At 39.7% G+C, this 26,136-nt stretch overlaps 1 protein-coding gene across 1 annotated transcript in view; it reads left to right on the top strand.

The window, feature by feature from the left end:
* Nucleotides 1–26,136, top strand: part of NCKAP5 (NCK associated protein 5) — an 847,991-nt gene that overhangs the window by 699,319 nt on the left and 122,536 nt on the right. Inside the window, exons 10-11 of the mRNA XM_008053829.2 lie at nucleotides 18,223–18,324; nucleotides 23,282–23,473. Coding sequence (XP_008052020.1) covers nucleotides 18,223–18,324; nucleotides 23,282–23,473 — 294 coding nt within the window. The remainder of the gene's footprint in view (nucleotides 1–18,222; nucleotides 18,325–23,281; nucleotides 23,474–26,136) is intronic.

Raw genomic sequence — 26,136 nt, 5'->3', positions numbered from 1 at the left:
GCCTCCCTCACACCATTCCCCTCCTTGAATTTGCCTCTGTGGTCTTGCTGGACGTTTTGCAGAAAAATGTCACATTTTCTCATCTCCATGCCTTTGCATAAGTGCTGTCCAGAAGGGCCTTTCTTTCTGTTTTGGCCTCTGCTATGGGGTTTGTATCTTCCCAAAATTCATACAAGAGGGAGACCCCCCAAAAAAACCCCAGAATTATTTTTTAGAGGTTTTCCCCACTAGCTAAGTGTTCTAGGAACCCATCGGCATCAGTGTACCAGCAAGCGTTGTTGTGAGAGGCTGCATTCAGCTTCAGGAAAATTTTTTGGGAGATTCTTTCCACACATTTGCCCATTTCATGATGGGTGATTTATGAGCGCACCTGCCTACACCATGCTGAGTGTTCAGCAGTTTTTGACCAAAAGCAGCATGAACCCCATGCCCTACCCTCCCTATTCACCTGCTCTTACCATGATCAACCTTCTTTTTGTTTGTTTCCCTGGATGAAAAATGTTCTCAGAGGGAAACATTTTGCCAATGTAGAAGAGTTGAAACAAAAAAACAGCAGAAGCACAAAAAGGTCATCAAAATTGACAGGTTCAAAAAATTGTTTTGAGCAGTGGAAAAAGCACCTTGATAGGTGTATTACATCACATGGAGAGTACTTTGAAGGTGACTGAAGTTTAAATATGTAAGAATAAGTACACAATTTTTTATAAATTAATTCCGGGATATTTTGGGTCCCTCCTTGTACGTTGAAATCCTAACCCCCAACATAATGGTACTAAGAGGGGGGGACTTTGGGAGATGATTAGATCATGAGGGTGAGAACACTTGTGAAAGGGATAATGCCCTTATAAAAGAGGCCTCAAAGAACTACCTTGCTCCTTCCACCACATGAGGAGAAATGTGAGAAGGGTGCTGTGTGCGAACTAGGAAGCAGGACTTCACCAGACACTGAATCAGCTAGTGCCTTGATCTTGAATTTCTCAGCTTCTAGAACTGTGAGAAATACATTTCTATTGTCTATAAGCCACCCATTTTCTGGTATTTTGTTTTAGCAGATGAATGGACTAAGTCCCTCAGATGTTCATTGCTTGTTTATAACATCGCTTAGCTATGCTAAAACTTAGCTATGGCTTCCCTAGGAAAGCCCTCCAGAAGCCCCTCACTGAGGGCCCAACATGGCGTGCTATGTTAAGGGTCCCTGCTCAGCTTGTCTTTCTGTGACCACTTTGGTGGCAAGGCCTGAATTTGTTCATCATTATACCCCATCGTTTAAACCTGGATAAGACAACATAGTGGCAGAGAATATGGTGCCATAGAGGCAGCCCTTAAATCCATGTCCAGGTTCAAATCCTTGACTTGAACAGTTACTAATGGGAGTTGATAATAGTTTCTACCTCGTAAGGTGCCTATAAGGATTAAATAAGAAAAAAATAATGTAAACTCTTAGCACAGTACTTGCATATAGTGAGCACTCTATAAATGTTCACTGCATTTTTGCCTTGTTTTTCAGTTAGTTTTTCTACTTTTTTTTCCTAGTTTTAAGCAGTGTTGTTTTGTAATATTTTCTTTTTTAAAATTAATTTTTTAATTTTAAAGATGTAGGGTGCATTTCAGGGTTAGGTATACAAATGTTCATTGTGCAAGTACCCTTGTTGATCAGGTGTGACCCCCTTCCCCAGCAGACTCCGACTACTGCCAATTCCACCTTCCTCCTCCCTCCAGCAGTTTCCCTCTACTGCCAATCCTTTTCTTATACTATTATGATAATTGTTAAAGTCCGTTTATGAGTGAGAATGTGTGATACTCAGATCTTTGTTTCTGGGGTAGATCACTCAGTATTATAGACTCAAAGTCCATCCAGATAGCTGTGAAGTTCATGATTTTTTTCCTTCTTTATGACTGTGTAATATTCCGTCATGTATATATACCACATTTTTTTACATCAAGTCCTCTTTCAATGAGAGCATGATTGGTTCCATGTTCTTGCTATTGTGAACAATGCTACAATAAACATATGTGTGCAGGTATCTTTTTCATAGAGTGATTTGAGTTCCTCCGGGTATACTCCCAGTAGGGGAATTGCAGGGTCATATAGAAGGTCGATTTTTAGATCTTTTAGAAATTGCCACACTGTTTTCCACAGAGGCTGTACTAGTTTACACCCCTACCAACAGTATAGAAATGTTCGCTTTTTGCTGCATCCTTTCCAGCATCTGTTGTTTTTTGAGTTATTGATGATGGCCATCCTGACTGGAGTTAGGTGGTATCTCAGTGTGGTTTTAATTTGCATTTCTTTGATGACTAGTGAGGATGAGCATTGTTTCATGTATCTGTTGGCTGCTCATATGTCTTCTTTTGAGAACTGTCTGTTCATATCTTTTGCCTGTTTTATAATGGGGCTGTTTATCTTTTGTTTGTTTTGTTTTTTGTTTTTGTTTTTGTTTTCCACCACATTTGAGTTCCTTGTAGATACTAGATGTTAAGCCTCTGTCAGACATACAGTTAGAAAAACTTTTTTCCCAGTCTGTGGGCTGTCTCTCTGCTCTCTTGAGGGTTTCTTTGGCTTTGCAGAAGCTTGTCCGTTTGATGAGGTCCCACTTGTCTATCTTATCTCTTACGGCATGGGTATTTGGGGTTTGATCAGGAATTGGTTGCCCATTCCAATTTCCATGAGGGTGTCTCCTACATTTTCTAAGGTTCTTATAGTTTGAGGTTTTATGTTGAGGTCTTTGATCCATTTGAAGTTGATTTTCATGTATGGTGACAGGTGGGGTCTTGTTTTAATCTTTTGCATGTGGTCAGTCAGTTTTCCCAGCACCATTTACTGAATAGGTTCTCCTCTCCCCAGTGGTTAGTGGTGGAGGTTTTGCCAAAGATGAGTTGGTTGAGAAATTGAGGTTTTATTTCTAGAATCTCTATCCTGTTCCATTGGTCTATATACCTGTTCTTGTACCAATACCAGTCTATTTTGATTATTGTAGCTTTATAATAAAGTTTAAAATCTGGGAGTATTATATCTTCCGCTTTGTTTTGGTTTTTTTTGCTTCGAATTGTTTTGGCTATTCATGGTTGTTTATGTTTCCATATTAATTCCTGCATTGTTGTTTCCAAGTCTGAGAAGAATGCGGCTGGTAATTTAATAGGTATTGTGTTAAATCTGTAATTTAATGGGTATTGCCTTGGATAGGATGGACATCTTAACAATGTTGATTCTTCCAATCCTTGAGAATGGAATCTTTTTCCATTTGTTTGTGTAATCTTTGATTTCTTTGAGCAGTGTTTTGTAGTTTTAATTGTAATGGTCTTTCACGTCTCTAGTTAGGAAGATACCAAGGTTTTCATTGTGTGTGTGTGTGTGTGTGTGTGTGTGTGTGTGTGTGTGTGGCTATTGTGAATATTATTATGAATATTATGCTTTTTATGTGAGTTTCTGTTTGTTTATTGTTGGTGTACAGAAATTCAGCTGTCTTTTGCACATTATTTTATACCCTGAGACTTTGCCAAAGTCCTTTATCAGTGCAAGGAGGTTTTTGACAGATTCTCTTGGTTTTTTGAGGTATAGCATCATGTCATCTGCAAAGAGGGATAACTTGACTTCCTCTTTTCCTATTTGGATACCCCTGATCTTCTCTTGTCTGATTGCTCTAGCTAGGACTTCCAAAACTATGTTGAAAAAGAGAGGTGAAAGTGGGCATCCTTGGCTTGTTCGAGTTTTCAGGGGAAATGGTTCCAACTCTTATTTGTTTAGCAGTATGCTGGCTGTGGGTTTCTCGTAGATGGTTCTTACTATTTTGAGGTATATTCCATCTGTGCCTAGATGTTTAAGGGTTTTTTTTTATCAAGAATGGATGCTGGATTTTATCAAAAGCTTTTTACACATCTAATGATGTAATCATTGGTTTTTGTTTTTACATCTGTTGATGTATTTAATTACATTAATGGTCTTATGAACATTGAACCAGCCCTGCATCCCAGGAATGAAACCTACTTGGTCATGGTGGATGATTTTTGAGATGTATCACTGGATCTGGTATGTTAGGATCTTTTTGAGATTTTTTTTTTTGAGTTGGAGTCTCACTCTGTCGCCCAGACTGGAGTGCAGTGGCCATTCCCGGCCACCACAGCCTTGACCTGCTGGGCTCCAGCGATCCTTCCACCTCAGCCTTCCGAGTAACTGGAATTACAGGCATGCGCTACCACACCCGGCTGATTTTTTGATTTATTGTAGAGATGAGGTCTCGCTGCCCAGGCGGGTCTCAAACCCGCAGGCTCAGGCAATCCACTCACCTCAGCCTCCCAAAGGCGTGGGATTACAGGCTGAGCCACCGAGCCCGGCTCTTTTTGAGATTTTTAGCATCTATGTTCATCAAGGATATTGGCCTGTTGTTCTCTTTCTTTGTTGGATCTTTACTTGACTTGGATATCAATGTGATGTTAGCTACATAAAATGATTTGTGGAGAGTTCCATCTTTATCGATTGCCTGGAATATTTTCAATAGGATTGGTATCAGTTCCTTCTTGTATGCTTAGTGGAATTCTGCTGGAAAGCCATCTGGTCCAGGGCTTTTATTTTTGTAGGTAGTTTCCTTACGACATAGTTGATTTTCTGGGTTGTTATTGGTCTATTTAAGGTCTCAATTTCTTCTTGTTTCAACCTGGGGAGGTTGTATGATGTCAGAAAGTCCTCATTTTCTTCACATTTTCAAATTGGTTTCCATACAGGTATACATAGAATTTTCTGATAATCTTCTGTATTTCTTCGTGGTCAGTTGTGACTTCATCTTTTGCATTTCTGATTGTGTTTATTTGGGCTTTCCCTCTATATTTCTTCAACAGTCTAGCAATGGGTCCATCAGTCTTATTTATCCTTTCAAACAATCAGCTTTTGTTTCATTGATTTTTTGTATTATATTTTTGTCTTCAATGTCCCAAATTTGGGTTTTTTATTTTGGTGATCTGGATTCATCTGCTGAAGTTAGGGTTTGATGGTCTTGCTTTTCCAGCTTCCTTAGATGATTCGTTATTTGTTAACTTGTGATCTTACTATTTTCTTCATGTATGTGTGTAGAGATATGAATTCCCCTCTTGGGGCTGCTTTAATCGCATCCCAGTGATTTTGGGAAGATGTTTCTTTGTTTTCATTTTTTTCCAGGTATCTTTTAATCTTTGTTTTGATTTCCATGTTGACCCAGGAGTTACTTAGCATCATGCTGTTTAGTGTCCATATCTTTGTGGGTTTTGGGGGAACGTTGTTGGTGCTGATATTTATTTTTATACCACTGTGGTCTAAGAAGATGCATGGCAGAATTTCAATCTTATGGAATTTGTTGATGCTTGATTTATTGCTGAGGATGTGGTCAATTTAGAGTATGTTTCATGTGATAATGAGTAGAATGTATATTCCATGTTTGTTGGATGGAATGTTCTATAGGTATCCATTAAGTTCAATTGGTCAAGTGTCACATTGAGGTTCCACATCTTGTTGATTTATTGTCTTGAAGATCTGTCTAGGGTTGTGAGTGAGGTATGTCAGATGAGATGAGAGAAGTTTTCTTGGATAACATCATGGAATGTTTGTTCCAGGGTTGTCTCTGTCTATCTCAGCTAAGCTAGTGTTAGAGTCAATATCTTTTTTTAAGTTTACCTAGAAGCTTTATGAAAGTTGGTGTTCCTACGTTGTATGCATATATGTTTAGCATGGATATTCCTTGTTGATGGATTGAACCTTTTATCATTATGTAGTGACCTTCTGTATCTTTTTAAGTTCTTGATAGCTTAAAGGGCATTTTGTCTAATGTTAAGATCACAACTCCTGCTTTCTTTTGTGTTCCATTTGCCTGAAATTTTGTTTCCCATCCTCTTAACTTTGAGTCTGCGAGTGTCCTTTCTGGTGAGATGGATCTCTTGGAGACAATATATTCTTCCCTGATGATATTTTATCCATTTTGCCATTCTTTGTCTGTTCAGTGGTGCATTTAGTCCATCCACATTCAGGCTAATTATTGAGATGTGAGAGTTTATGCCTGTCATGAGGTTCTTATAGAGTTTGTTGTTGTTGCTGCTGTTTGTTTGTTTTCTTTATTTCTTTTGATTTTTTGGTTGATTCATGCGTGTTTGCAAACTTTTCCTGCATTCTTGTGAAGGGCATTTTTTTTTTTCTTTCTTCTGTGTTTAATACTTTCTCAAGTGTGTCTTGTGGAGCTGGTCTGATGGCAGTGTAAGTGCTTAGGAATTGAATGTCTCAGAAAGTATTTAATTTTCTATCACTGATGAAGCTTGGCTTAGTTAAATGGGTAATTCTTGATTGAAATTGTTTATCTTTGAGAACTTTGAAGACTGGGCTCCAAGCTCTCCTAGCCTGAAGTGTTTCTGTAGATAAGTCTGCTGCTATTCTAATTGGTCTTCCCCAGTAGGTAGTCTGACCTTTTTCTCTTGCTGCCTTTAGGATTTTTTCTTTTTACCTACTTTGTGTAGGCAAATTACTATGTGTCTAGGAGTTAGTTGTCTCATTTGTTGTCTCACGGGGTGCTCTGAATCTCTTGTGTTTGAATGATCATGTCACTGGTAAGATGAGAGAAGTTTTCTTGGATAAATTCAGGGAATATTTGTTCCAGGGTTGTCTCTGTCTCTCTATCTGCCTCAGGAATTCCAATTAATCTTAGGTTCAACCTCTTGAAATAATAGTTCATCTCTTAAAGGTTTTATTCTTTTTCAGCTTCTTTTCTATGTTTTTAGCAGTTTGGTTTAGTTCCATATTTTGGTCCTCAAACTCTGAGATTCTTTCTTCTGCTTGGCTAAGTCTGCTTTCCATGCTTATCAGTTTTTTATTTATTGCATTCATTGTATTCTTTATTGCTGTTAACTCAGTTATCAACTCCATCATTTTTTTTCTCTTGTCTCTCCTCAGTTCTATTTATTCTCTCTATTATATCTTGATATCTGGGTTTGTGGTTTGAGACCAGTCATTCCAGGGGCTCTTCATTGTTTGTGTTCCAAACTCTGTATTCTCAGTGTCTGACCTCCCAGGGGTCGGTGTGAGACACACATTCTTCTTTTAGTTTTTCTCCATTTGTGTAGATGTTCCTCCTCCACCTTTTTTTAACCTCTTCGGTAATTCTATTGTTCAGGAATGGGGGAGGTAGCTTTTACTTCTGTTTTCTCAATCTCCTATTCTTCCTGGGTTTGCTCAATTTACTCTGGGTTTGCTCAATTCTGAAATTGGACTGTAGGTGGGGGGCTGTACTTTTTGCAGTTTTGAGATTTCATTGAGGGGGGAGCTGTGATTCAGAAGCTATCTGCAGGTCCCAGTATCTGATGACAGGTGTGGGGACCCCTGGAACCCACTTCCCACTGCCTTACAATCTGTCCATGATGTGGGGGTATGGGTTTGCCCCCTGAAAGCAAAACGAGGCAAGAAAAAGGAATATAATGGAAAAGGGAAGGTGGGGGGGGCAAGAGGAAGGTGGAGAGACAGAAGTGGGAAAACAAACAGGCGTACCAACTAACAAGTGAAAAGAGACACAAAGACAGAAAAGATTTTTAAAAATACAGATAATCATACAAACACATAAACTGACAAAAACCCCCTATTGATGTACTCTCCTCCGAAAATATCCGTACACAAACAGGAAGTCTAAAAAAACCAACAACAATAAAATAACAGAACAAAAAGAGTATGAAAACATAATCAAAAACAGAAAGAATGAGAGAAGAGGAAAAGAAAAAAAGCAAAACAAAACAAAAGCCAAGCAGAACAAAAAAACAAATAAAAATCTCACTCTAGGCAGTTCCTATAACTTCAACTTCCTTTCAACTCTGGTCTCCAGCCCCTTCCCTCTGCCCTCTGTGTGGGGTGATAGGATTGCTCTCAGTGTGGGTCAGATGCCCCAAGGACTATTGTGGGAGGAGGGTGGACCAGATCTGGACTCACTGGGCTCGCTGCCACTTTTGTTAAGACTCCCACTTCGATCTGTAGTGTCTGTGCCTGTTCCAGCATGGGGTGGGGGGTGTCTGTCTCTGAGTTTAATGAGATAACCTCTAGGTCCCCGGTTGGAGGCTGGGTGGAGCTGGGCGGGGCTCTGTCTGGTCCTGGGACAGAGAAAATGGCTCCGACATCACTTCCTCACTGGTGGTGGGGCTCCTCTCCTGCTCTCTCCATGAACCAGGGACTCTCACTTTGCTGTCACAGGTGATGGTGTGGACCAGGCTCCAGGTGATGAGGATCAGCTGTATTCAGTAGGCTTTTCTCAGGGGAGCCCAGGAGCAGCTGATGATTCTGCACTCTCCTGCAGCTCCAATCTCAGGGTGGTGGGGTGTTGCAGTCACCTCCGGAAGAAAGCCCTGGGTATATGAACCCAAGTCTCCCCTCAGATGGACTTTCACTCACCCACTGGCATACACCCACTCATGCAGAGAGTCTTTATGGACCCTCACTTTTGTGGAGACTCTCACAGTCCAACCTGTCCTATCGCTGTCCTGTTGGAAATCCCCTCAGTCTTCCAACTTTTAAATTTAAACATGGGATTATGTTTCCCTGGAAAGAATGTAGACGTCCTAAGAAGGAAACAACACCACCAATAAAACCAATCATAATACCAGTGATAATGAAATAATAAGGAAAGTGTGTTTCTGAGTAAATGATCAGATTATGTTTGAATCTAGCAAGCAAAAATATCACCTTATATTAGAGATATTTCTTTTTTTAATTCCAAGCAGTTCATTTTATTGTCTAATTAATTTATATTGTTATTTTAGTAAATCATTTATAACCAACCATCATTAACCAGATTTAATTGTGTAGAACTAAAAGTATGAACTCTGCAATGAGACTTCCTGGGGTCCATATATTACTTATGGGACCTTAGGCATGATTTTATAATCCTGTACCTCAGTTTTGTCACCTGTAAGATTGGGATGATAATAATAGTTCTTAGTGTGTATCATAATAAAGTTTTAAAAAGATAATATATGCGAAACATATAGTACTAAAAAGAACTTGATAAATGTTCACAGTTATCATTGTTGCTGTTATTATTTTTTTATCAATGATCTGCCTCCAAAGAAGAACCTGGGAAGGAAAATCAACAAGGCAACATTGTTCATCTGATGGGAGTTTCCCAAATTACTGGCTTAGCACTTGGGCAGAAATAAGCTACTTCCCTAGGACATCCCTTTTAAAAGATACCAATGATGATGTCAATTCCTATCCTTTATAAGAAAAGCAAGCAGAATATGGTAGAAAGAGTTTGTACTTAGAAGGAAGACAGAACTGTCAAAGAATCCTGCCTCTGCTACTTTCTGGAATATGCATAGCCTTGTGACTTTGGGTACCTTCCTTAGCTTCTGTCATTTTGACTTCTTCATCCCCTATAACTAAGATAACAGTTTTTTCCACACAGTAGTGAGAAGATTCATGAGATCTTAGGGAAGGGACTTCACACAGTGTCTCTTCACAGAGCAAGAGGTAATTCATGTCTTTCAAATAAACAGCACATTGAACTCCAGTGACAATGAAATTTCCAATAGGTATGGTAACAATAGAAGGTCAAGTTTGAGTTTTTCTTCCCCTAATCTCTGTACTTTGGTGAAATGATAGAGAAAATTTGTTTCCCCCCATAAAAAAGCAAATGCTTCAGAAAAGTCGGAACTTTTCAAAAATAAGACTTGATTAAAAATGTAAAATGCAGTGTAGATAATTTCACAAAACAGCAGGGGCAATTGGAAAGCACTTATTAAAGTACCTGTTAAAGTAATTAGTGATGAAAATGGAAATTTCAAGGCACTTCTGTATCTCTTAGATCCCAGAATAGGCTCAGGCTGTGCTGAATCACTTCCTCCCTCAGATCATATTCACAGAGGAAGACAAAAGAGAAGCTTCAGAGAGTCTAGGGCTTGGCAAGCAAACGTGAATTGCTCTTAGGTTCTCCACCTGCCCACAGGACTCATTGACCTGTAGTAGAAGCCCTAACCCTGCGTCCTTTTCTTCAACATTCTGCCACTTTGCTCTTATATCTGAAGTATTTCTGATTCTTTTGTTGTTGTTGTTTTGTGCAGACTTCAGACCAAGAGATTTGGAACTTTGCAGTGAGAGCTAAGTACCTGTTGCAAAAAATATTATCTTACATGTAGTTAACTGTGTAGATAACGCACTGACCCCCACCCCACCTTTATCTCCATAGCACTTTTACTCTACTGTGATCTCTCTTGTGTACTCTGCCTGAGGAATCCTTTTTTTTTTTTTCTTATTTGTGTATTTGGGTTGTCTTCTTATTGATATCATAATCTCAACTGAACTTCCTTTAGTCTTCATAGCTCATAGTCTGAAATCTGTATGTAGTAGATGCTTCGTAAGTGCTTCTTGCTGGACTAATTAGAGTGAGCCTCCTGGGGGCAAGGTCTGCTGTTTTCATTCTCATTCTACTTTCCAATGGCCCTCACCCTGTGGGTCATCAGGATGCTGTTAATGGAAATGTGGCAGATAGGACAGGATGGAGGTACTCTAGTCATTGGTTTAATAAATGGTACATCGAACTCCAGTCACCACCAGTGCAATTTCCAATAGGTCTGGTAACAAAGTAAGGTCAAGTCGTAGGGTTTTTCCCCCCTAATCTCTTCAGTGAAATCAGAGGGAAAATGCAGAGACCTCAAAGAAACTTTCTGGTTACCAAAACAAATGCGACTCCCTTTGGTAGCCACTGGATAATCAGGTTTTCATAGTAGCAAGGACCCTTGAAGAAGGTTTGGCATATAGCCATGGAATAATTTTTTCAAAAGCATATTTATAACCTTGGATCCCGGAGAAGCAGAAAAGAGAATGTAGGTGCCATCCAGAGCGAAACAGAATGTATCCGGGACACCTAAAGAGTGATATGCAAGACAAGTCTGAAAGTTGTCTGAGAAAATAATATTAGCAACAAGGACTGTTTGTAGATAGCTTAAAAAATTAGCTATAAAAATTTCAAACTCTGAAGTGAGATCAAATTATGATGGACATATTTTTTTAAAGGACCTCTAGGAAAACATTCAAAAGGCACACTCTTTGTATCACATCAGCAGGATGACTGAATGCAGATATTATGTTTTATCTTTGTATCCCAAAATGGAAATAATGGCATAATTAATTAAACATCAGCTTTTATCCAAAAAAGATTTTATCCAGGGCTCAAATTTTTGTGAATCTAAGAAATGACCATATAATACTCAGTTATATAATATGCAGTTATATAATATTCAGTTTTATAATAAATTCTTAATGGAATAGAATGAAACCTGTGAAATGTGAACCCAGGGATCTGCCACAATCTCTCCTGATGGGATTCTGGAAGAGCTGATGAAAATCACATTTCTGAGTATGGCAAAAGTGTAAGTCTAGTATGTGAATAAGGCAAAACTTTGATATTTTGAAGGTCATTGGTGAATAAAGCTTTCACAGAAAAATTTAAAATTATTTTCATCAGTCTCCAAGCTATTTTAGAAAATTTTCTGGAACTTCCTTTCTTACACATACCTACGAAAATTGCATTGATATCCAACAGAAGGAACAAAGCTTATTCACCTGGCTATGTCTAATTCACAGCCATATTTTAAAATGCTTGTCTTAAACATATACCAAATCTACCACAAATGTTTTATACCCACGTAACGGAAGATGGCCAGAAAGGTGAACTCACAGGAAATTGTAGGAAGTTAGCAATCTCAAAAGATACTTAGGAGATATCGTAATAACCTACTCCAAGTTTGCTTCTCTTGTGGTGGAATTAAAGGGAATAAAGCCCTAAGACCAGAGCCAGCCTAGGATAGAGTTGGGGGAGCAGAAATGGGGCACTAGAAAGTTTTCTGGAAGCTGTGGGATAAGAATAGCTCTTCAAAGTGGAGGCAGAGCAATTTGAAAACAAAACTAAAGATGAAAAGGCAGTAAGTTCTTTATCCAAGAATCAGCCCAGCATCTAGGCCACTGGATTTGAGGGAGGGTGATCCCTAAACAAGGCTAAGTTCAAATGAACAGCCAGCCATCTCTCTAGCATCTCATGTTAGAGAGTGATGGAGCTCAGCAAGATGGGGCAGGAGCAGGTGAGGAGGATTTACTGAGACAGGGAGTGACCGGGGTTACTGTTAGCATTCACTTTCTTGGGTCAGGTGCTGAACCGTTAAAACGTCCCTTTTGTACAGACATTTGGCTTCTAATAGTTAGAGGAGAGAAGAATTATATGCATGATTATAGTATTAGATTAATTCTCTCACCAAATCCATATGAAGAGAAGGGAGCCTTGGTTAAATGATCCTTTTTGTGCTTTCCTTTTTACTTCTAAAACTGAGTTAATAAATTCTGAAATCCTAACATGAAAAAATTCATACATCCCTTTTCAATCTAGAGGAAGTACATCAGTAAATACAAAAGCTGTTCATCACTCTATTTTGCTTGATTTCTCTAGCATAGTTTCCTATGTTGCCCAGATTTCTTAGATGAGCATTTGTTTTGTAACCTCAGCTTGCATCACTAAATAAGGACTTCCTGGGTCTTATTGATCACCACCTTAAATTTAAGACATCATCACAGTACTGAGTATAAAACGTAGGACAGAATTCTATTAAATGCAACAAGCCTTCACTGAGCATCTCAGCAACTGAGGAGAGAAACACAATGGAAAACTCTGATCCTCCAGCCCAGGTCTGAAGGTCTCAAGTGCACCTCGATCTTCTGTCTCTGCTGCTGTCATTAACTGGAGAGCTGAAGAATCAGTCAGCGCCACCCTGATGGAGCCACTCCACCCTCATCTTGCCAGATGGACAGCCAGTCTTTAGCACTGTCTGTCAACATTTCTCTGCCTTGAATTACAGATACAGAACTGTGCAGAAAACATAGAACTGGATGACTGAGAGCAAGTTAACCCACCAAATATTACTGTCCTGATGGTGGTTTGGGTGCTGGCTGTCCTGGCATTGCCAGGTCCCCAAAGCTTAGCTTGGTATTTTACACTGGTAAATGAGGCATGTGTTCTGCTATGTTTTGCGATACATCTTAGCCCTTCACACAAATCTCTCACCTCTGCCCCTGTGTACAGTGACAAAAAGTAGGCTTCTTCCCCATGAAGCTAAAATCCTCAGTGAAGGACCATCACCTTGATCTGTTGACATAGCTATATATGCATGTGTAAATACATGAATACATATAAACATGTATACGTGTAAGTGCTTATACATAGAGGCATGCATATTTATTGAGTGGCTATCCTGTATGCTATAGAGAGAAGGGCTATATCAGCCAGGTCAAAGTTAGCTATGATAACACACCCCAGATGAAGCATGGCTCAAATCCAGTATAAGCTGATTTCTTTCTCAGGTGAAATGTGAAAGGGACGTTTCTGGTCCCAGAGTGGCTCTCTTCTTTTTTTTTTTTTTTGAGTTGGAGTCTCACTCTGTCGCCCAGACTGGAGTGCAGTGGCCGCTCCCGGCCACCGCAGCCTCAACCTGCTGGGCTCAGGCGATCCTTCCGCCTCAGCCTTCCAAGTAGCTGGAGATACAGGCACGCGCTAACATGCCCGGCTAATTTTTTGATTTATTGTAGAGATGAGGGCTCACCAAGTTGCCCAGGCGGGTCTCGAACCCGCGGGCTCAGGCAATCCACTCACCTCAGCCTCCCAAGGCGCAGGATTACAGGCTGAGCCACCAAGCCCGGCTAGTGGTTCTCTTCTAGTTAGCAATTCTAGAACCCAAACTCCTTTCACATGGTTAGCCCCATCTCACCTGGAATAAAATCTCACCTGAAATATTTTCAACTTTTGGTCTTTAACCTGCAAATCCAGATGAATCCTGGAGTTATACATGATTGGTTTTGTTTTAGACATGAAAAAGTAGCAAGATTACTCAGGATAGGTTTGAAATTGACCTTGTGTCATCTGTTCCTCTATCTCAGTAACAGATTCCACTGGGTCTCAGAAATAGAGACTCCTAGCCTCACACATATCCAAGCCAGAGGTAAGTAACAGATCTTTTTACTAAAATGTTTTCTTTGACAGTAACATCTCTGGAACATGGCTTTCAAGGTTGCTGTGCTGAGCTGGTTGCCTTGAGTCAGTGGAAGAGGAAAGAGCATGTGGGAAGTATACCTGAGATGGGCAGGAAATGGCAGATGTCACCTTTGCTCATGCTCCTTGAGCTAGGACTAACCGTGTCACATGGACATACCTGGCTGCAAAGGAAGCTGGGAAATGCAGTCTAGCTGTGTGTCCAGAAAGAAGAGGGCTGAGGTTTCTGAGGTTTCATGACACCCAACTAGTCTCTGCCACAGGAACAAAGTAGAAATGAAGGACTTGGCCTGCATTCTCTTGGAGCTGATCATTCTGTTGGGAAAATAGAATCTACACCAAGGAACAATTCAGCAAGGGTGTACTTTGGATAAAGGGGTAAGATGAGGGGCAATATAATCCCTCAGGGCGGGAAATTCACTGTGAGTTAAAGAGGACAGCTGACCTTACAGGGAGGCTTTTCGTGTAGTCCTGAATACTGGATATGTTCTCGGGGCAGGAGCATGGAGAGCATGCCATGGAAAGATGGGCGAAAGTTCATTTCAGACAAAAGAGGGGCGCATTCCCTCTCTCATGAAGCCAGTCTGACAGGGAGCGTTAGACTACCATCATCAAAGGAAGCATTTGAGTGAAAAGGTATTTTACTTACCTCTGGTTTGGAAATAAATGTGTGAGGCTAGGAGTCTCTATTTCTGAGACCCAGTGGAATCTCAGTTACTGAGATAGAGTAACAGATGACACAAGGTCAGTTTCAAACCTATCCTGAGTAATCTTGCTACTTTTCATGTCTAAAACAAAACCAATCATGTATAACTCCAGGATTCATCTGGATTTGCAGGTTAAAGATTGGAAGTTGAAAATATTTCAGGTGAGATTTTACTCAGTTGAACACTTATAGTAAATACAAACTATAGATAGATATGTGATGGAGAATAGGTCCTCTAAATAAGCAGGGGGACTTCTTTTAAGGAGTTTTGACATTATTGTGTCAGTTGCACTCTTACCAACAATGACTTTAATTGAATTTCCCATATGTACATTCTACCTGCTTTTCACCTGAATTAAGCACAGGTAATATCACAATACCTGTTTGAAAAGTGATGTTGTGTGTATATACCTGCATATATACATACAACTGCACATATATGTCTGGGAGAATGTATTTATTTGTTTGTTTATTTATTTATTTTTTTGAGTTGGAGTCTATTTATTTATTTATTTTTTTGAGTTGGAGTCTCACTCTGTCACCCAGACTGGAGTGTAGTGGCCTCTCCCGGCCACCGCAGCTCAACTGCTGGGTTTCCAGTGATCCCTCCCGCCTCAGCCTTCCAAGTAGCTGGAATTACAGGCATGCGCTACCAAGCCCGGCTGATTTTTTGGTTTATTGTAGAGGTGAGGTCTCACTGCCCAGGCGGGTCTCGAACCCACGGGCTCAGGCAATCCACTCACCTCAGCCTCCCAAAGACACAGGATTACAGGCTGAGCCACCGAGCCCAGCTGAGAATGTATTTATTATATGCATATAGGTACAAAAGTTTAAGAAGTGTAACCTCTATGGGCTTATGAACTTTTGTGGTTATTTAAAGCAAGTTGTGTGAAAAGAAGATATTTACTTACCATTTCCTTGCCTCCAGCTTTAACACAGAAGTAGATTTTATTATGCTTGAGGTGATAGATAACTCAGTTACCCTGATTTAATCATTATACGTTATATGCTTTTATGTACATAATGTGTATCCTATAAATATATACAACTATTATATGTGTCTGTATAATTAAACATTTAAAAAAATTTTAAGTGGATTTTGTTTTCTTCTAAGTCAGTTTCTATTTGCTTTACATATATAAAAACTATAATAACAAATAATTCATTTGTGCATTATTATTTAAGAAATCACCTACCACCAACTATCAGTTGTGACAACAAATTGGTATAAGCCTGTGTAGATTTCAGCAGATTATCTTATTTGTTGTACCTTCTTACTGTGACAATGCCTCTCTCTACCTGTGATAGTAGATTAAGTAGCCACTTCTGTATTGCTCTAACAAGTAAGAAATTTGAGACACAGAGGTTCAATAACAGTCCTGAGAGCCTTACAACCTTTGCCTTACACAGGGCTGGAACTCACGTATCCAGACCCTTGTCCCAAGACTTCTCCCCTCTCCCACCCAGACCTTGCCTATTTCAATGGAAGGAACTAATCCGTTTGGATAAAAACCACTGAAACATCACTTAGGAGGGTAGCGTTTCCATGCACATATTCATGCAGTAAGCGAAAGGGTGACATCATATATCTAAGAAGAAGAAGTGAAGTCCAATCTTGAACTGAATGAGAAGTCAGATAGCTAATCTATAGAGGACGCTTTCCCAAAATCACATGGTATACCACTCAAAATCATTTCTTTTGTTGAATGTCATTTCCCATAACATCTTGTCCAGTTTGCATATTGATAAATACATTCTGGTTTCTCACAATGTTATAATTCTCTTGGCATTCTCTCAATCTTTAAAACCTATAGATGGATAGGGAAAGTATGAAGACATCTTTTTGTTTGTAGATTATAACAATCATTGATTGGATACTTAGTATGATACATTTTGCAGGTCCTGAGGATTAATAGATGAGAGAAAGTCTATCTTTGCCTCCAGGAAACTCAGGTTCCAAAGGGAACTTGAGATAAAGATAATAAAAACTGTTCAGAAACAATGTCATGGTTCAGGTTGCCTATTGAGGTCTTAAGTTCTATTGAAGAAATTTGAATTTTCAAAGCAACAGGCAATCGTTTTAAGATTTATTCCCTTTTCCATGAAAGGACCTCCACAGACACATGGATTAAGGGGAACAAGGGCAGAGGTATGAGGCAAGTCATGAATCGAAGGTCCACTGATAAGGAGAACTGGTCTACCCACAACAGAAATATACCTTTACCCCTGGAGAAGGATGGAGCCAGACCCACCCACCCAATGCCCATCCTTCAGTAGATGATGAATAAATGTTCATTAAATAACCAAGTACACAGGGCTCTCACAGAAATTCAGCCCAAAGAGAGTCAAATGGGGAACAGAATGCATGTGACTCGTTTTAGTGGCGTTTATGGTCCCTGCTGGCAACATGGTAGATCCGCCGGGACACAGTGACCTGCAGAACAACCCTTGTACTCTGAGGTGATCCTAACATCACTCAGTGACAGAAACACTAAGGCCTTTCTCAGATCAGCTTCAGTACATAGCAGGGCTTCTCTAGGGAAGAAAAGGAGTAGGAAAACTTTTCAGAGGTGAGAGAGGCATGCTTAGCCTCATTATTTACTTATGCAATTACACGATTTATGTCTGAAGTCACAAAAGTTGTAACCAAGACAAACCAGGCAATAAGTGTTGTTTGTAAAATGTCATCAGCCTAGCAGAAACATTAGACATAAATCATGAGTTTTATTGTATTTGCAATTAAACAGATCAAATTTAATGTCCACAGAAAAGCCTTAGTAATTAGTACAAAGATTAATTTAGTGAAATGTCTGTGGTTTAGCAGGCCTCCTAAGCAAAACTGAAATAAAGAATTTGGTATATAATTGAATAGCACGTGAATATTAATGCACAAAATCCTCCAAGTCCCCAGATCCCTGATGCAATTATTTTCTATTCACATTAATTGTTCCTAACAGATGACATTAATGACTTTGAGTTAAAATGTGTCCAAGGGAAGATTTCACAAGATCAATGCTGTTTAGAAATAAGGTCACTTTTATAATTATCTGCTCAGATTTTAACCACTGCTCAACATAATAAGGTTAACTTGGTGATTGGCTTTTTAATGTGAATATCAAAAGTTAATTTTTGTACTAGGCAATAAGTATATTGGGGTATTCACATTTTTCCTGCTACTTATTTTTTGACTACTCCTTATTTTTTCCTACTAATTTTCCAAGGCAGACTGTCAAATTATGACTGTTATTTATAAAATGTAAGTATATACACAAATATGCATATATATATATATATATACACACACACACACACACACACACACACACACACACACACACATTTGGAACACTGATAAACTAGAATAAACTTTTGACTTAGAGCATATATTATCTACTCTAGAGATGTCAGGTCTTAGAGATTTAGCTTTCCAAGGCAGGATTCTTAAACAAACAATTAAATTATCACTATTCAATGTTTCTGCTTGGTTTTACCTAGAAACTTCACTCGCGCATCTTGGGTCTTTCATCTGGAGATTTGCTTTCAGAGGTAGAAAGAAGCCGAAGTCTGACGCAGTCACGGACTGATGTTGAGCTGCACGTGAGTCCCAGTTGCCTTCAGAACACTTGTTTAGGTTGTTATTTTCCTTCCATCACATATGATGTCACAAGTGAACCGTAAAGTGCATCCTTGAAGCATTGTCAGGCAGATAAAAATACCTTCCTTTCTTGTATTCTCTGAAATTCAATATCATGTCCCCAAGCTGATATAGTAAGCTGCAAGTGTCATTCTCGGCAAAAATACCATAAATCTTGGCTTTGTCCCCAAGATACCTTTTTGGATATTGATTACATCTCAAAGTTTCTGAGAAATGGTCAAGGAGCTTTTTATTAAAGCCCACGTCCCATATTATTCATTCTACTTTTATGATATATTATGTATGAACTTTTAAAAATTCATGGGCTCTGCATTTTTTTTCTTTAGCTGAGGTTAGCTTTGTGCTTATTTGGCAAAACTTTAACCAGCATGGCTTTTAACTCTCATTAACCTGGAAGAACACAACAGCCAAATAAAAATATAATGAAAAATGCTAGGCTTAAAAAATGACCTGATTTGTGGGTAATTGTTTATTTTATTTTATTTTACTGTATAACTTTGTCAATGTAGATAGGATAGCAAAGGTAAATATTATCAAGTTAAACTTGAATTAAACTTCAGTGAAATGTTGTCACTTTAAACATTCATAAAGATCTAAGGGCATCCAATCTATAAAATAGCCTTAAGGTCAGGAATTTTTTTAAGCGTAGAGTTTTTATTTTTAAATGTGCAGAATGAAACTATTGGCTTCATCCTCTGTCTTCCTCTCTATTTTTTTTTAACAAAAATTGTAGATTCTATATTGCATTTCTCATAGAAAAGATGTTAAAGTGTATGAATCATTCAGGATGGTTGTCTAACATAAAAAATTAGAAAAATACACTAGATAGTACAGATAGGATGTATTTTGCCAATTGAATAAACGGAATTATGATAATCTTGCAATGGAAGCCAATGCATCTTTTGACATAGAAGAATTTTAAGAACAATCACACTGTTTCACAAACAGTGAATGAAAGATTGCTCAGTGGGGCTCATGGTGCTCTGGGTGTCTTTGTGAGTTCTGCTCATCGTTAGGGTTCTTATTTGGCACAATAGCATCATGCATGACTAGGACTTGGACTTGGCATTAGAATGTCATCTTGGCCAAGTGACCTTGGGGTAAGATATTAAAATTTCAATGCCTCGGTTTTCCCATTTGGAAAATAAGGACAATGATATTTCTTATCAATTTTAGAGAGTTGTGGTGAGGATTAAGTGAGATAATGACATAAAATGTGTGTAACACAGTGCCTGCTAATGATATTGAGACAATAATAAGATCTCTGTTGCCTTGGCCCTCTTCTATTTTTCTTTAATATGTGGCGCCATGCCACAGCCACAGCATGGCAAAGGTATAGATATGATAACTGAGAAAGTTATTTACGAAAATGTCTCTGCAGAAGCTTAACATCAGCAATCACTAGAACCAAAGGGCGCCCACTTTGGTCTGTTGCCCAATGCAGTTATTTTACCACTGTTGTGCAAGGCATCAGATAATGATGAGGAATCAAGAAATGTAAAACGGAGTCCCTCAGGGAGACTATGAACTGATGGCTTAGTTGAAGAGCCAAAACACATTACCATATTCTAGGGCTGTTCAGCCTTTACCATGATTTTATGTAATAGGTCATTTGATTATTTATAAGGAAAGAAACTCAGGCATAGAGGGGTTAAGTAATTTTCCCAAGTTCAAAGAGCTAGACGGTGAGACGTAGAATTTAAGCTTCATAAATGGCCTTGGAGTTCAAGGGCTCAACTATAGAACAGTTATTCACTGGAGGTAGATAATCCTACATGATAATCACATGCTGGTGAAAGAAAATGCAGGAAAAAGGAGCTCATTTGCAGCCATGTTGTCAGGAATTCTAGATACCTTATTAAATTCAAACATTGATTTTTTCTAAGGTAGGAGAAGGGGGAGAATTTCCAGTAGGGAGGAGTGGTCCCTTCCTCTTTGCAAGGAGTAACTCTGTTACCACCCCCTACACATACATGCACATCCTTCCTAGCCTGTGAGTGGGCTCAGGTGTTCCCTTTTTTTGGTGCAGCACGGTTCAGGTCAGAATAAGATGCCACAACATGCTGCCAAGAAATCCACACCAGACACAGACTTCTCTAATAGCTTCTCCTAGAGACTGGCTGTGCAAAGCATGGGTCATAGCATAGCACCACCGAAGCTCCTGGGAACTTGTTAAAAACACTACATACTTCTCAGGTCCTACTTCAGAATTACTGAATCAGAATCTGCATTTTAACGTGATTCATGTTCACGTTAAAGTGTGAAAAGTCTGTCTCAGAGGACACCTCTCTGCTTAACCGCCCCTGCCCCCGCCTGCCTCCACATAACATTGACAGCCTTTTCTACATCCCCGAAGTATCCTTCATCACATCTGGGTGTCTCAAGTTCAAGGGCAAAGGAGAAGCAGTGATTCCTTCTTGCTGTAGCCTGTCTTGTGAGGTCTAGTTTTCTGTCATCTGAATCCAACCTCTAACGCAGGAGGTGCACACATGGGCGATGATTGGGCAAAGGTGCTTATTCACTAGGAGAGACCTGGGAATTTAGTTGACTTGTAAAAATAGGTATAATTTTGATAGATGAAGAGGGAAGGGATAGGTGGGAAGGGCAGAGGGAATCACATCTAAGCCTTAAGATTTTGGGGGGAAGGTTAGAATTTAAAATGTAACCAGAAGCCAAACAGTATGTGAAAAGGCCATTGGAGGAGTTTAGACTTGAACAGCCTGGCAAGACACAGACACACTCTCTCTTTGGAGAGTAGACACATCTATCAGAGTAGAGGCAGTGTTAGACAGCCACCGCCATCCTGCATACTTCAGCAACAAAATATGAGAGAAAGAGATGGAGAAAGTGGAACACACATAACAGAAGAAAAACCTAATGCAGAACTTCTGAAAGTTTGTTCAGGGCACATTCTAGCTGTCAGCAGTGGCTGAGGCCAAATGGCAGGGACTTCTGTGTGACACAACCATTGGTTGTAGGCATCTTCTGAGATAAAAATATGAACTCCCTTAACTAAGTTATGTCCAGCAATAAACAAGGTTATAAATCAATAGGTATTGTTGCAAGCTGGATTTTAAGACAAGTTTCTCCTTTCAGTGATATTTAGAGCCAAATTTTTGAGGGGGAAATAGGGTAGTAAAATTTCTTGGCATTTTTAGATCACTTAAAGAGATTGTTATGCAGCAAAATGAAGTATTGATAGCAAGGCAGAGGCCTAATACTGAAAATCTGACATTATTAGGCATTATGGATATTGATTAGAGAGTAAATTGGACCTGTCCTACCTACCTCTATAGAGGTTTAATATTTACTACAAGTACTGTGGGACCATCATTACCTTCCTTCCCCATGCTGGCATTTAGTCACCGTCAGTTGGAATTGCATTTGGAGAGCAGTGATAAGTACTCAGGTACTAAAGGCACCCATAAAGTGTCAATAAATTGCATAAGTAAGAGGCTTTGCAACTCTGTAAGTGACACAAAGACAGATGGCTCCCCATCAAAGAGTTTCTGAGACAAAGCTTTATATAAATAGGAGACCGGAATTAGACAGTAATAGAGAGATTCTATTCTCAGTGGTCCAGATGCTAAATTAATTTAGCCTGTCCAGTTTGTGGAGCTTCATCTGTTATATGAGGGACCTATAATGTGGCTGTCACTATGTGCTTGGATGTTTGCAACTTTGTCACTGTTGCCTTTTGCATAACTGCTAGAATTCTAACAGCCTAGACCTTCCACTTGGGACCCAGATCTCTTTGATGTGATAGTTATTACCATTTGTACAGCCAAATGGTAATAAGGACAGGATATGAAAAGTCCCGTTAGCTTTTGCAGTGGAGGCTCATGATATCTGAGTTTGGTGTCTGCTGTGCTTGGCTGCCTGTCAGGTGGCACAGATATGCTATGGGCGTTTGCTGACTTAGAATGATGCCATCAGAGCCAGAGGGAAGTAATCGTAGCTGTAATCTGGTAGAGCTGCCCCAATCTACTAAAGAGGACATTAAGACCCATGAAAGTCAAATGTTTAGTGGCAGCATATGGCCTGAGATCCCGACCACTAGAATCATAGTCTAGTGCATACTCTTGAACTCTGTGAGCCAAAGATGCTACTCTTTCTTCTTCTTCCTTGTGTAGCACTAGAATCATGTTTTGATATTGATTTGACATGGGTCCTTTACCTAATAATAATGGTAGCTTGTAATAATTGAGCACTGGCTATAAACCAGATCCTGTGATATGCTTCACAGCTAGAACCTCATGTAGTCCTTGCAGGAACCCTGTATGGTAGGCCATATTATCATTTTTCTCTTTAGAAAGGAAAATGTGGCTGTAAGAGAGTAAATCATTTCCTCTTATTTTAGGCACATAGTAAGAGGCAGAGCCAAGATTTGAGCCTATGGCCAGTCTGACTCAGTTCGGAGTTTCTAACTATTATATTGTTCTCTACAGGCAATCCCCAACTTAACAATGAGTCGATATGGTTTTTTCAGTTTTATGATGGTACAAAAGTGATATGCCTTCAGTAGAAATCGTACTTCAAGTACCTGTACAACCATTCTGGTTTTCACTTTCAGCACAGTATTCAATAAATTACATGAGATGCTCAACAACTTATTATAAAATGGGTTTTGCATTAGATGACCTTGTCCAACTGTAGGCTAATGTATGTGTCCTGAGCACATTTTAGGCAAGTTAGGCCAAGCTATGATGTTTGGTAGACTAAGGGTATTATTAAATGCATTTTCAACTTACGATATTTTCAAGTTACCATGGGTTTACTGGACATGACCCTACCATAAGTCAAGGAGCATCTATGTTCCCTCCTACCTCACTAAGATGTTCAGTTGATATTTACTCTCTCCTAAGTGAAGGCTTTACTCAGAGCTGTCCTGCTTTTCAGGAACACCAACTGAATACAAAATCAGGAGCCCCGGCCTTGAAATGCCCTGGCTTGGGGATTATCGTCCCTAGTCATCTCTGTCCTCGAAACAGCTGCAGCAGCAGCAGCGAACTGTCCCTTTCAAGTACCTGCAGCGAGTACTCCAGCGGCTCCTCCTATACATGGCATGATGGGAAGAACCTCAGGAAAAGGGTAAGGCCTCCTTTCAAGGCACTTTGGCATCAGAGTGAAACGGAAAGGAATCCTCTTCTGGTAGGCTTTGATCACAAAGGTGGAGGCTGGATCAGACAGGTAAGAAGGAAATGACCATTTGCTGAGTACCTGCTCGTGAATTGAATTGACTTTTCCTAATCAATGCTGTGGCCTCATAAAACACTATTTGACTGTAAATTGGAAGGCAGCATAATAGAGACTGAAAATCCCATGGTAGATGACAGGAACCACGACTTCTGTGAAGAAAGGCATATTCCTACTTATATGCCAAGAGTTCCTTGACCAGGTTTTTAAATAATTGCTACTGCTAGAATGACTCCCATCTGAAAAGTGGGCTCATGCAGTTGAATATTCCTTCATGCTTTGAACAAACTTTTTGCACACGGGTATAGAGCAAGTATGTGTAAAATGACTTTTTTCGTGGTTCCCTAATGTTGAAGAAAAGCAAAAGGTGCATGAGCATGGAAATCTTGAAACAGAATATTTGGAGGTAATTTTTCCAACATTTGTATAAATTTAGTTTATGGTTTCAGTAGTGCAGAAACCAGGAAAAAAAATCCATACCTCCCAGAAAATATTAGTGAGGGAGTAGCTTTGTCATCCTCTGAACAAGAACTCAGAAGATTTCAAGCCTGCATTTAGAGCTATTCCCTTGGACTGAGACTTCTAATGCAAAGTACAGAGTCTGCCACATTATCAAAATTGCTCCCTCTAAGGAGTTGTTCAGAGCTCTGAATAATGACTGCTCAGGGCCCAGCTCGGAACAGGCTGGGAGGACGGTCAGGGATGCATCCTCGCTTTGTCTGTGAATATTGCTAGCTCCCAGTGCCCCAGCTCTACTCTTTTTGTGCTCATACCTCTTTCTCTTGCTCCCTCTCAGAGCCTTTTCACTTTCTTTTTTCTTTGTCTTTTTAAAATTAGTTTTGGCTGGAATTCTTCCAATTAGAGCAGTCCTTGATGTTCTAAGGCAAATTCTCCCGTGAAAGAGGAGAAGCAAGGTACTTAAGACACTCCATGGGCACTCATGTGGCCATCCTCTGAATCCTTAATAGGATCCTGTTATGGTCATGGAGCATCTATACGCTTGTCTCATCTCACACTGAACAATCTTGAGTCTCAGGGACCCAGTAAGCTAGACCCAGTCTCGTCAAGACAATTTAAATTTTTATTACTTAAGAACTTCTTCAGTTCTTACCTTGTGCCTGGTACTCATTTAGTATTAACTTGCATAATAAACTCATACCATTTGAATTTGAGTGTGAATACTATATTAAGTTAAATAATAAATGCATGACTGATGGCTCTTTTTGAGCTCACAAGTATTTTTTAAAATATTGTTTTGTGTAGAAACAGAAAGGAAGCCCACATGAAATGCACTTGTCTGCCCTGTGTGGAGGACTTTGACTCTGACTGACAAAGAATTACCATGTGCAGCACAGTTTTTTAAGCACTTCACAAGTAGTAGCTTATGTAATACAGTAACCTGTTTAGTAGGTTCTCCTAATCGCCCCATTTTACAGATATGGAATGGAGGCGCTGAAAAGTTAAGTAACTGGCTCAAGATCTCATAGCCAGCATGTGGCAGAGACAGGTAGTTGGTTCCAGAGCCTTCACTCTCACTTATTCTGTTACACCAGCCTTACTGAGTCAGCCTGAAACATGGCGGTGTCATTCCATGTTGAGACTGATTTGTTCCCATTAAGACTAAGGACATTATTTTTAAACAAATTGTAAGACTGTTGTCCAGTCAAGACATAGCAGGGGACTGTAAACATTAAACACAGACCCCTACCTCATCACCAGCATCTTTTAGCCAACTACACTGCTCCCCTAGAGCAACTTTCTTCCAACTTTCCCAGCAAAGAATAAAGCCACCTGTGAGAAGTGCCAGCTCCTCCCCACCCTCTGTCCCACAGGGGATTTATACTTTTCTTTGTTCCCCCCAAGTTTCAAGATTGGTTCAAACCTTTCTCAAGTTATTGAATGCCATAGCTTTCTGTGGAAGACTGATGGAGGAATGTGACTGATCTCACCAGGTAGAGAGTCTGGACCCTGGGAGGCTTGTAGCTGTTCTGGGGTGAGTCCTACTGCACAACACAGAGGGCTCTGGAGAGGTAGAAAGAAGGCAGGGTTGAGCGTGTCTTCTTGGGGTCGACCAAATCTGCCTTTTTTTCAAGTTCTTATGGAGTACTTTGGCATGGCTTCTATTCTTTATTGTCAACGTGACTACCAGGATCTTGAAAATTCTTAGAAACTCAAACAGTGACAACTGCTTTCTGGTCGGTCTGCAATACCCAGATTTCCTGATGGGATCGCTTCCTATTTCCAAAGGAGTTTTTAATGGTGTGAGGGAGGAGGAGGGAGAAGGGACAGCATCATCAAATAGCATCTGTCACCAGCAACTTCTGCCCTTGGAGAATTTTGAAAGAAAACACATAATTTGATTTAAAAACAAATAAACGTGTGTGTTGTTGATAACAAGAATAATTTTCATGAAAATGCCTTAGATGTAAGCACAACTGAATAAAAAGATTCCAGTGGAAATTTCTGATGCTTTTTAACCTCTGCCTATGAGCAGGTGTCGTGTGTTCAGAGTTGTGGCCAGGGGTAGTGACTGGTATAGCCAAGATTGGTATACAGAG

Source organism: Carlito syrichta, unplaced genomic scaffold (genome assembly GCF_000164805.1).
Source record: "Carlito syrichta isolate Samal-C Ts95f unplaced genomic scaffold, Tarsius_syrichta-2.0.1 Scaffold288729, whole genome shotgun sequence".
Taxonomy (NCBI): Eukaryota; Metazoa; Chordata; class Mammalia; order Primates; family Tarsiidae; genus Carlito; species Carlito syrichta.
Note: the sequence above shows the minus strand (reverse complement) of the source record. Positions and strands in the feature narration are given on the sequence as shown.